General features: G+C 45.1%; 1 protein-coding gene across 6 annotated transcripts in view; it reads left to right on the forward strand.

Moving 5' to 3' along the window:
* The first annotated feature begins 1,094 nt into the window (after positions 1–1,094).
* LOC128341604 (uncharacterized) overlaps positions 1,095–12,022 on the forward strand; it is a 30,290-nt gene continuing 19,362 nt past the window's right edge. For 2 of the 6 annotated variants that reach the window (XM_053287929.1, XM_053287932.1), the window contains exons 1-3: positions 1,095–2,151; positions 7,613–7,759; positions 9,988–10,109. In XM_053287929.1, coding sequence (XP_053143904.1) covers positions 2,064–2,151; positions 7,613–7,759; positions 9,988–10,109 — 357 coding nt within the window. In that variant the 5' untranslated portion in view covers positions 1,095–2,063. The remainder of the gene's footprint in view (positions 2,152–7,612; positions 7,760–9,987; positions 10,110–12,022) is intronic. The other 4 variants (XM_053287930.1, XM_053287931.1, XM_053287933.1 and 1 more) reach the window with 4 other exon arrangements.

The raw sequence follows: 12,022 nt of genomic DNA on the forward strand, positions 1-12,022 counted from the left end.
GGGAGGATGTGGCAGGGAGAAGGAAGCAGGTGAGGGTGATAGAAGCACCATGGGTGGGGGCAGTGTAGGGCTTTACCCACGGACCCCAAAAAGTTAGCCCTGCCCTGAGAGGGGATGAATCTAGGCCTCCTCTGTCTGAGTGGAACCCTCTCAGTAATTACTCTGATATAACACACAAACAAATTAGAGTTTACTGTTACTCTGCGCCTGGTGAAGAGCTCAGAGTTTCCTAGGCAGTCTCCTGTGCAAGCAGCAGTTTACCAGAGCAGACAGGCTTAGTTTCAGTAGCAGAACAAGAAGTGCCTGCAGACCATGATCAGGTTGTGCGGTTAATTAGAGCTACCTATAAATATGCACTGAGATAATATGGGAGGGGGGGCGGAGGCATCCAACATTGATCTCACCTTTATCGTATTTGTGTCAGAGACTGACATCCTCCATGGGGTTGTCTCATTTTGTCTTTATGAGATACATCAGGCTGAGAGATCATCCAAGGCCACTCCAAGCAGCCGAGTTGGAAGGCTGCACAACATATACTAACCAACGCAGTTCGATTAGCCGTTTGGTGTCATGTCATTCTTGTTAACATGCCCAACTTGGGGGCGTGGTGGTGATGGGGGGGGGGGATTTGAACCTGCGTTCTTCATTTTCCGCTTCCTCACCTCACCTCCTGTGTGCTACCATACTTAATCCTTATTACCATTCTTTAAAGTAAAAAGGAGGAAATGAGCTTTGCACCCTCAGAATATTGTGATTTAGGATTCAGTGAAAGGCGCGCTTCATTATCGTTTTAAAAAGAAGTTTCTCTGCTTGCATGGTTTTGTTTCTTGGGCAGCCAGAAACCAATAACCCAGGGGGATATCGGGGCAAGCGATTACGATGCACAATAAAATCCATTGATAAAGGGACGCTGGAGGAGGCGAGCAGGAGCTTACCCTTCGCTTTTCCCCTACCCACGTGCACAGTTTCTATGGCGACCGCCGACACAATGTTCCATCCGGAGAGTGTAGCGATTCTCACTTTCAACCAATCAGGATAGAAAGCGTTGAATCAGTAGCCAACCAGGAGCGAAACCTGGGAGATTGGAGCAGGAAGGAGATAGAGGGTGCAAAGATCTCCCTGTGAGGTTGAAGAGAGTCGTGTCGCTGAGAACCCAAAAGCTGGGTTGTTTTTCTTTCGTCTAGCGGTCGGAGCTTGGCTGTGGAAGTCCAAACGAAGGTATACCTTGCACTCCCGATCCAACTTGAATGGGGTTCGAATATATGGCAGGTACCTCTGGGCTGAAGGGGCTCCAGGTGCCCGATGGAACTGGCCTGGTCCCGGAGGTTTTAAAAACGCTTTAAGAGGTTTCTTGCGGTGAGTCTCCTGGATGTGATCTGGACCGGATATTTTTAAATTGTAGAGAAAGAATCCTATGGAGAGTGGAGATCAGGGTGCAATCCCAGCGAAATCGATAGCGGGTCTCCTACTACTTTCCCCCTAGAGGAAAAGCAAGACCAGAACCTAGACCAAAAAATCCAAGCTATTCTCTCCAAACACGGCCACCTTCGGGACAGCTGATTCTTTGGAAAGAAGAAGAGGAGAAGGAGGGAAACGGAAAGTAATCGCTGGTTCTTGCAGAGGTGGCCAAAATACTCAAGAACTAGATGAGTTCTGGAAAGAAAGCAGAACCCGCTCTCTCAGCCTGCTAGAAAAATACTTGTCAGAAGCAACATGTGTTGATACAAAGAGAGAGAAGCAGACTCCACCGGGCAAAAGCAGGTTAAATTAAGGTGAAGAGACCAGAACCCTGGCACAATAGGAAGGAAGAAAAAGAACCAAACAAGCACACACGTTCGTTAGGGACGTATCCCAGCATCAGATCAAGGGAACCAAGAAGAAACCAGAGTGGTGTGGACTGAAGGGGGTCTCTGTTACAGTAGGGGCAAAAGCGGACTGAGCTGGTGGTTGGTGGAAAAAAATACGATCTTGACTTCAGCAGGAGATTTGGTCAGCCTGGCAGGCAATCTACATATAAAGCCACCAAACTGGAGGAGAGCTCAAAGCAGCAGTCTATACCAGAGATGGCACAGCCTACTGAGGTGCCCACACATGCTCCCACTGCCAGTGTTCCCATGGACAGCAATATAGTGGCCATTATAATAGCTACCAGTGAGTACTTGCATGCTTTTCTCAGTTTCTTACATTGGGTTTGCTTGAGCATGAGGTTGCCTGCAGAAAACTTCCTCCATCGCTAGCCACCTTGCTACTTTGTCATGCTATAGGAAGCCCATGCATTGCAAACGATATGCTCTGTGTACACACACTACTGTGTTTGCCCCGGGGACTGTTCAGGCTTGGAAATGCTTGTGGTTTCCTCAACACAAGTGGGGAACCCAGGTACTGAGAATCCTGTTTTTACAGGCACTGGGCAAAGCCTCTGTTAGCATGGTTTCCAAAGGCAACGTCAGGGTTTAATCTCTTTGTAAGTCACATCCACTGGGTCTGTTGTACGTATGGGGTGATCTTAGTGCTTTCTCCTGAGGATGCTGCCTTCAGGCATGTTTGCATGGGGAAAACCTAGGCTACAACTTTGGCATCCTTCTGCTGTGTGGATGCACCACCTACATTGACCCCAGAAATCCCCTATCATTCTTTTCTGTTACTTTTAGAGGGGATTAGTAGGGGGCTCTTTGCAGGTGCCATTTTGATTGTAAGGATTCAATACAGAGGACTAGTTAATGCATTCAAACTCCCCAACTCCATGCAAACATCCCCTTAAAGCTATGGGGAATATTTAGGACAGTGTTTGAACTGGGGGTGGATGGAACATGTGTATGGGTTCTTGGAATTTCTCTGAATTTCTCTGACTCCTTTTTTTCAGTGCCTTTGAAGTTCAGTAGATAGTGGTACAGATAGAATGTTATTCTTATCAAATTGGGTAAATTCAGGTTGGCTCAGAAATATATAAGAAATATAGAACACTTTCTGTCTGATGAAGACTTTTGTGAATCTGAAAAGCTTGCATACTCCTGTAGCAACTTAAATTTGCCCAATAAAACATATTTTCCTATTTTGATAAAAGAACTGTAAGATCTCCTAAAATAATAAAAAAGTAATGGTGTCAGGCCCCTTCATAATCCAAATATTGTACGGAAGTGGAAGAGACTTTTGGGATCATGACTGGCTATTGTAAACCACCAGTTTGTATTACTGTTGTGCCCATGTTTCTCCTAGAATGTGAAGGTGAGACATGGAGATCAGCTCATATTTTACTTGAGCTTTTGGGTTTCATGCCTGTGTGCTTTGTTACTGTTTGGAACCTAGTTTATCCATATGTACTAATGAACCATCCCTTGTAGATTAACTATCCAGATTTTTCTCAGAAGCCAGGAGAAATCCCACCACTTATCTAAGCAAAAAGTACAGCAGCCCCTCTGAATATGAGACTGGGGCCTTGTTTATCCAAGCAAAAGTCACGGCCTAAATCAACAATCCCTGTTCTGGAAATGTTGAAGCCAGGATGTGTTTTTCCCCACACATCAGTAAGAGATAGCAAAATTTGTTTGCTTTAAATTTATTTATGGTATCATTACTTTTAATCCCACCCCCATAACTTTGTTATGTGTATTTAGCACTGGGAAACCTGGTGTTCCCGATGAACAATAAAAAGGTTGATTAATACAAAAAAACAAAACAAAAAACCCAGCAAGTTCAGCACAAATGAGAAACTCCTTCTGCTAAATTCTGCTGACTCCCCATGGTGAAAAGATGGCAATTTTTCATCTGCTAACTGGATTATTCCGTCAAGATTTGATGCAAGAAGGGCACACATTAGTCTGTAGCATACATTAATTCTGATTCATTATGCTTAAACTAAGATGCCTTTGAACCCCAGTAAATACATTTTGTAGATTTAAAGCTTTAGGAACATAGGAAGCTGCCTTATACTGAGTCAGACCATTGGTCCATCTAGCTCAGTATTGTCTGTCCAGACTGGCAGAGGCTTCTCCAAGGTTACAGGCAGGAGTCTGAGCCCTATCTTGGAGATACCAGGGAGGGAATTTAGAACCTTCTGCATGCAAGCATGCAGATTAGGGATTTGCTTGAATTGTGATTTGAAATGTGATTCAGAACACGTCCCCTGCACCTTTAACACGGAGGAGAGCAGGTGCATACCTGCTCCTCCACTGCTTGCCGCCACTTCCTGAATCTGCAGCAGTCCTCCTAGTTATCTTCATGTGCCAGCGGCGCTTTTCCCCATCTGCCCCTGCATGATGCTGGCACGCACATGGCCAGCATGCATGCACATCACATGGGGGCAGCCAGGGAAGTGCACCGCCAGCACATGAAGATAGCTGGGAGGAGTGCCGCCAATTCAGCAAGCAACAGAGGAGCAGTGAGCAGTGGAGGAGCAGGTATGCACCTGCTCTCCTCCGTGTTAAAGGCGCAGGGGATGTGTTATGAATTGCGTGTCGAACCATGATTCGTTAACATCCCTAATGCAGATGTTCTTCCCAGAGCAGCCCCATCCCCTAAACTTACAGTGCTCACATGCAGTCTCTCATTCAAATGCAAACCAGGGCAAACCCTGCTTAGCAAAGGGGACAATTCATGCTTGCTTCTACAAGACCAGCTCTCCTCCCTTATAAATAAATGCAGGCAGGAGTCTCTCTCAGCCCTATCTTGGACACAATCTTCACTTTTGCAGTTCAAATTATTTAGCATTAGCTTCTGAACTCCCTTCTTCTGATAGCACAGGCAAAAATCACATAGCAAATGCTGATTATTTCAGCTAATTTTTCTGGCGCTGTTATCCTGAGATCAGTGGAGCTACTCTGAAGTAAATTTGTTTGTGGCCTAATTCCATTAATGGATGGATCGGGGCTTATATTGATTACAAATGAAATTATTGTGGCATAAAGAAATATTATAGCTTACACAGATGGTAGAAACCTAAGACGTAAAAATAAAGAGATTAAGGTCACAATCCAAACCAATTTATCCCAGTCCTAATAAAATTATTAGGACTGCTCTGAAGTAAGTATGCTGTGGACTTTGGCTTTAAAATTACAGACCCATAGGCCTGGAAGTAGGTTCCTATGAGTTCTGCAGTGATTTAATTACTGACATTTTCACTGAATTTAGCAGTTGTAGAATTTCACTGGCATCCTTCAGTTATGTTTTTGAGCAGTTGCCTCCTTCTAAGTAAGCACTACACAGAGTGAAATAAAGACAGGCCTTTCCCACAGAATTATGTTCTAAGAATTTGGGATACAAAAGAAAGGGGTGAGGCAGGGATTAAGAAGGGGAGAGGAAATCACAAAGGGAAAACATGTGTGGGGGGAAAAAGGTATTTTAACTGTTTGGTTTTTTTAAAGATGCAAGCAAAATAGCCTGATATCATCACGTGGTAATCGGGTTCCAGAAATATGATGCAACCAAGGAGGAAGGACATAACTAACAAACAGAAGTAGCAATTCTAGGTTTAAGAAGAGGATTCCCCCTGCTGCCCCCACCAGAGCTTGGCCATTTTTAGTATCCTGCGAGTAGCTACCTGCCAGATATTGTCATGTTCAGGGGCTTCGCCTAGCAAAGACCTCATTCCCACATGGGTGGTAAACCTATATCAAGGGTGTACCATTTGGACCACAGGTGGGAGCTCACATCATTAAATGCTTCTCCATACAAAAACCTTCTCCTGCACACACAAAACTATCATTTCAGGGGAAGTCTGACCTTGTGTGTGCAGGTGATGGCTTTTTTCATGGAGGAGCATTCAGTTATGCGAGCCTCCCCCGCTGTCTTCTGAAGTGGCACAGCTCAGACAAGGGTTTATCACCTCAGCGAGGGCCAGACTAGACAAGATGTGGAAGATCCATAACCAGATCTCCCAATATCTTGTTCTTTGATTAAAAGCAGCCTCTCTGTGTGTGTCTGTGTACTGGGATGAGCTGCACTGGGGAGTTGAGCAGGGAGCCGGGGCCTGCATCACAGGTCAGCATTGCCATGCAGTCTGACCTCAGAGACAAGGTATGCCCATAACATGGCAGTAGCAAGGTGATTCATTCAGGGCCCACGGAGGGGCTCACAGAGGACAGGCTGCCAAGAGCCCTGTGAAACCTGGAGCTGCCCCCCCCCCCCCGCTGTTTTGCTAGTTTTAAATTGCTCCCGACTACCCAAAGCTGTGATCAGCTGTGGATGAGGAGCAGGGAAGGCAGGTATAAGATGAGCATTTCCTTTTTCCACCCTCAGTATTTGGTGGGGGTGGCAGAGTGGCAATTTAAATCAAGGAAATGTCATGGGGAGAGGGTTCAGTCCTCCCTTCCTCTGGGCTGATCCTGATCCAAATGACACCCACTGCCTCAACACAGCTGCTTTTATTTATTTACTTACATACATACATACATATTTTGTACTGCCCAAAACTTACATCTCTGGGCGTAAAAACCTATGTCTTTAGGCAAGAAAAAACATGGGGTGATCTGGTTTCAGGTTTCCAGCATCACATCTAGTTTGGCCCTGGACGCTAGGGCAAAATTATGCTGGAGCGGAAGAGAAAATTAGAGGCAACCACTTTTAAAATACTGTAGTGTTTGGTATGATGTGGCCTAGCTGCCACTGTGCCATGAAACTCCTAATGTACCTGGAACCTGGCAACCTGTTACCAGGGCCACTACTTCAAGGTATTCTCAGCAGCTGTGTCCCACAATGGCTCCATCTCTGTCAAGAGTTCCATTGCATTATCCACTCCTGTCCCTTTTGGTTTAAAGAAAAAAAGAAAGGGGGAAATAAACTCTATCTGCACAGCAAAACAACAAGGAATGTCAAGCAATATATTTGCCATTATTTCCTGAACAATCAGTTCACAGAATATGGACCTCCCTGTTGTAGAATCTGGATTTTTAAAATACGAAATTCACAGCAACCAGTCCAGCCTGACTGTCCTGAACCATGCTTATCCATGTCCCATACCTGCAAGGGGCATTTCAGAGGGCTTTTGCCTGTGGTGATAATACTGCAAAAAGCTCGTACTATATCATGAGCCACGTAATGGCGCAGCAGGGAAGCAACCTGCTAGAGAGCAGGAGGCTGTTGGTTTGAATCCCCACTGGTGTGTTTCCCAGAATATGGGAAACTCCTATATCGGGCAGCAGCGATATAGGAAGGTGCTGAAAGGCGTCATCTCATTCTGCGTGGGAGAAGGCAATAGTAAACCACTCCTGTTTTCTACCAAGAAAACCACATGGCTCTGTGGTCACCAGGAGTCGACACTGACTCAACAGCACAACCTTTCCTTTCCTTTATCACCACCAGCTTTTCTCTGTAGTGAGACAGAGAAGAGATTGGGGTGAAGCTTTGTTGCTGAGGATTGCTGGAGAAACTTTTTTTTTTAATGCTGGAGATAACTTAAGCACTGTAATGAGCAACAAGACATAATAATAATAAATAATAATAATTAATAATATTAATTTTAAAATGGTCGGCATTCAAAATTGTATGGCTAGGCAGGCAAGGGATTTGTGATATTACCTGAGTAGAGGAAAGAAGAACTAGTAATGGCTTCACCGTTCTCCTAGAGAAGCCACAGTGGAAAAGCCCTAAACAGATTAGTTCATATCTTCTGGTTTAGATTGTGTTGCAAGCAGAGATACCTGGAGTGACCAAGGTGCATTACACCAGAGGCATCATAGGTCATGGAAAAGCTGCTTAGAAGGCAAAGCAAGTGAGCTGTGGGCCATATGCACAAGGGAAGACCACCCACCCACCCCCGCCACTGGTAATCTGTGAAGGAGCAAATTCTGGATCTTTTAATATAGCAGGAGAGTACAGTTTTGTTGAAACTTATTTATTGTTTACATGCACCCTAATATACCATATCGAACTTGGGCCGCCTCTTGATTCCTCAGGGGCAGTAACAAAGCCTGAGGATCTCAGGCCCAGATGGCACAGACACCAATAGCCCACATCTCTCCCTCTCCATGTCTGTCTTGTAATGCACATTTGAAGTGGGGGGGAAATGGTGTGAGGTTTCTCCACTTTCTGTAAGCAACTGTCAATGAAGTTGAGTTGGGGGAGGATTGGGGAACACACTGGCATGTTTACCTCACTCACACCTTTTTCAGCTGTACCCACACTTCTCACTATACCATATTATGTGAGCCTCTGGGGGGAAATCCCTTCTTGAACCTAATGGGAATTGCCAAGTAGTTAGATCAAGTCTCATTGCACAGTGGTCCAAGGTGATGACAACTCAGGATCAGGAGATGAAATCAGCAGTCTTCTCTTCTTAGCTGTTTCTCCTGTCTCCCCCCAAATATAGAAAAACCTTTTCCTTTGGCGGCTTTTCATGACTTCAGAGGAGAACTCCTGAATCTTGCTGGCCTTGTCTTGTGTGATACCCTGTTATATAAGGAGAACTGTGTGCTATACCAGGGATCCTCAACATTGGGCCCTCAGATGTTCTTGGACTTCAACTCCCATAATCCCCAACCAAAGGCCACTGGGGCTGGGGATTATGGGAGTTGAAGTCCAAGAACATCTGGGGGCCCAATGTTGAGGATCCCTTTGGACAATGGCTGGCCCCAGATAACTACCTCCTTTTCCATTCTGCCTGATGATGAGTTTTGCATAGCTCAAAAGCTGGCATATTTCTAAGTCTTTAGGAATGGGCCATCCAAGGATACTGTTTTATTTAAAAAAATCTCTACTTGAGTTATGTGACACTCATTTTTTACCCATCTAGCAACATAGATCAGTCCAATTCAGTCTTGCAAATCACACCATGAGCTTCTCGCCTACAAACATGTTTAATAGCTCATCTGTCCCCACATACCTATGTTAGTCATTTGAGGCCCACTGATGGCATGGAATTTAAAAATGAACTGTTTCTCTTTCCAGTTTTCAGAAGCACCCCTGTCTGATCACCTAGAGGCCATTTTTATTCGCCGTAAGTGGCCTGGCAGGTGGCTGTTTACAAGCTTGGGCCAACAAAAGAGATTCATTGATCTTCTTTGTATATCTCTTTTATCTAGTGGTGATAGAATTCTACAGTATAAAAGCACCAACATCTCAGACCAGAACCTCCCATTTTTGCCACTGGGATGCACTTTGAAATTAAAATAAGCTTGCTTTTTTACTGTAGGTTTGTTTCTTTCAAAATTTGGGATTTTACACCCACATCCATTTTTGGTCAAGGCTGGAAACATTTATGAGGGACAGAGAATTGGAACAATAATGATGGCTAGAAGCATGCATTTTCCAACAGATAGCAATATTGTCAACCCTTCATAGGAGCTGTTGAATTTTGCTTTAGAGGCCCAGAATTTCTGTGATCCATAGTCCAGTTGTGTCCATACAGTTTTTCCATGTCAGCGCTATGAATTTGGGATGAACACAGCTACAGCACCATGCAGTACTTACCATATCCCATTGGCTTTAGGCTCATTTTTAGTTATTAACAAAATGCATGGGGTGGAGAAGGAGAATAGCGAGAAGTTTTTCTCTCCTTCCCATAATACTAGAAACCAGGGTTATCCAGTGAAACTAATTAGGAAGAGATTCAGGAGAAAAACAAAAGGAAAGTCTCTGTATAATTAAGTTATGGAATTCACTGCCACAAGGTCTGGTGATGGCCACTAGCTTAGATGGGTTGAAAAGGAGATTAGACACATTCATGAAACCCTTTCATAGCTGATGGCTAAGTGGAACCTCCAGCTACAGAGGCTATCTATTTCTAAATACCAGTTGTTGAGACACAGCAGTGGGAAAGGGGCATGCCTTCATCTCCTGCTTGTGGGTTTCACCCAGGCTTCTGGTTGACCACTGTGGGAAACAGGGTGCTGGACTAGACAGACCTCTGGTTTGAGCCAACAGAGCCTTTCTTAGGTTCTTACATGAGTTAATTATCCTGTATGGTGCATGTTTTCATCTGTGCAATGAGCCTTCATGCTAGCTCAGGGCTGTGCATTAGCCTCAATTATATTTCCCTTTCCTCTTCCTTGGTAGCAGTTTCTTCCTCCATGTTCATCGTGGCCATTTTGGTGTTGCTGCTGCTCCTGTACCACAGAGACCCTCTGTGCTGCCAGTTTCTGTGCTCCTGCCGTTTCTTCCAGAGTCCCAGCCAATATGTGAGTATCTCACCCACGTTTTCCAGCTGTTGTCTCAATCTCTCTGGCCCACTGAGCACCCTAATTCCTCCCACCCTGGAGAAGGAGCCTGTTTCTTTGTGCTTTGCTGGGAGGGCAGAAACCACAGTGCATCCTACTCAGCTTATTGCAGGGAGCCTTTGCATGGCCTGATCTCCCTGTTTTGCACAGAATAGCCCCATTTTGCCGTCTCCTTGCTGGGTAAGCAGCTCAAGGTTATTTGCCGTTCTCTCCTGCCAGGTGCTAGTGTTCTGCACCAAAGGATGCCGAATCTCCCTGCTGATTTCCCACTCTTGTCGACAAACAAAGGCCTTTCTCCGGAGCCATTCCCCCATTGCCAGCTTTTTAGCATAGATTGTACTATTGATAGTGGGGTACATTATCAAAGTGCCGGATAAGGTAACCCTTGGAGTGACTCAAGTCACCAGGGCAATGCTGGACTCCCTCTGTGCCGAAGAGAACGAAGTCCCTCCCTGCCTCTCTGGCGCTCTCTTTCAGAGGCAGGCCTCCCTCTTCTTGCAGGGATGGAGCACAGCAGGGAATGCAACTGTGAGGCATGGGGGAAATGCAGACAATGCTGCTCTTGGCTGCCGGTATCCCAGCAACCAGCATTATGCTTTCTGCAGCGCATGACTGGGGAGGACAAGCAAAGAGAGAGAACATTCTCCCCCGCTCCCCTCACTCCCTGGCAAGTGTGCAAGCCACTGGAACAGAGGAGCCCTTAGAATAAGGGTGGGCAACTTCATGTCATTTCCTCTCAACTCACCCACCCCCATTTTGAGAATAGATATGCAAGAGAGCCAACCCTGAACTGTTGCCTGTGCAGACATTTTTTTAAAAAAATATAGCAGCTACTTCTCCTCTAGGAGGGGAACAAATTCTATTGTTAGTTTTATATTTGTACATAGATATATACAAATTCCAAATTGCCCATAGCCCAGCCATGAGGCTGAGGTTCAAAACTATCCTAGTTGGCTGGGGAGTTGGGGGTGGGGTGGGCGCAAAGGAACGCCCTCTGTATCCCTCCATACAAGAGACTGAGGACCAGGTGGCTTCAGGAACTCTGCACTTCCTCCTCTTGCTTCTTTGGGTGCCAGAAGGAGGTTGAAGGGTTGTGAGTGTGACCTGCCTATAATTTCATTTCTCTTTGGGACCTTGCCAACATTTTTTTATGGCAGGGCTCCAATACCCTTAATGGCTAACTGATATACACAAATGTAGCAGGTGTAGTTTTCCTGAAATGGAGATGAAGTGATGGGAAGATCTTCACTTCTTAATTTTTGCATGTGGGACAGTTAGAGCACAGGAGCCTTGACAACAGAAATATAGCAACAAAGCCCATCCCTATACTAGGGTTGCTAACGTTTATTTGTTTATATCTATCAGAAGGTTGGCATATTAACAGTTCATAGAAGTGATGCCAATTTTTAACTGGAATCTGCTCCTGTGTCTTTAACAGTTCAGTCTGCACACATTACCAGATGTATCTCTATGAAAAACTGCATATTTCTGCAGCAGATCAAGCTGCTGTTAAAAGCCCAAGAGTCAGGTAGGATGGTTTTCATCCTTGTTAGCTGGTAGTGCTCCTTCATGCCGTGACAAGGTGGAAGGAGTAAGAGGCATAGGAGAAAAACTTACTCAGTGGAGATTGTTCATGTTCCAGGGATGTCATTCTTCATTCTTCTGATGATAGAATGGAGGTGGCAGAGAGGGTTGATCCTTCCAAGCAGAATGGAAAAGGAAGAATTAGAATGGTTGGCGGAAGGAGCCGAGAACCAGTAAAGGCACATAGAGAGCAGAATAAGCATGGGGACTAGAAGTTCTTCTCTGTACCATTTTCCTCTGTCATATTTACTCCAATTTTAAAGCTTCTGTTTAAAAACACAGCAGAGGTC

Source organism: Hemicordylus capensis, chromosome 2 (genome assembly GCF_027244095.1).
Source record: "Hemicordylus capensis ecotype Gifberg chromosome 2, rHemCap1.1.pri, whole genome shotgun sequence".
In the NCBI taxonomy this organism is placed as follows: domain Eukaryota; kingdom Metazoa; phylum Chordata; class Lepidosauria; order Squamata; family Cordylidae; genus Hemicordylus; species Hemicordylus capensis.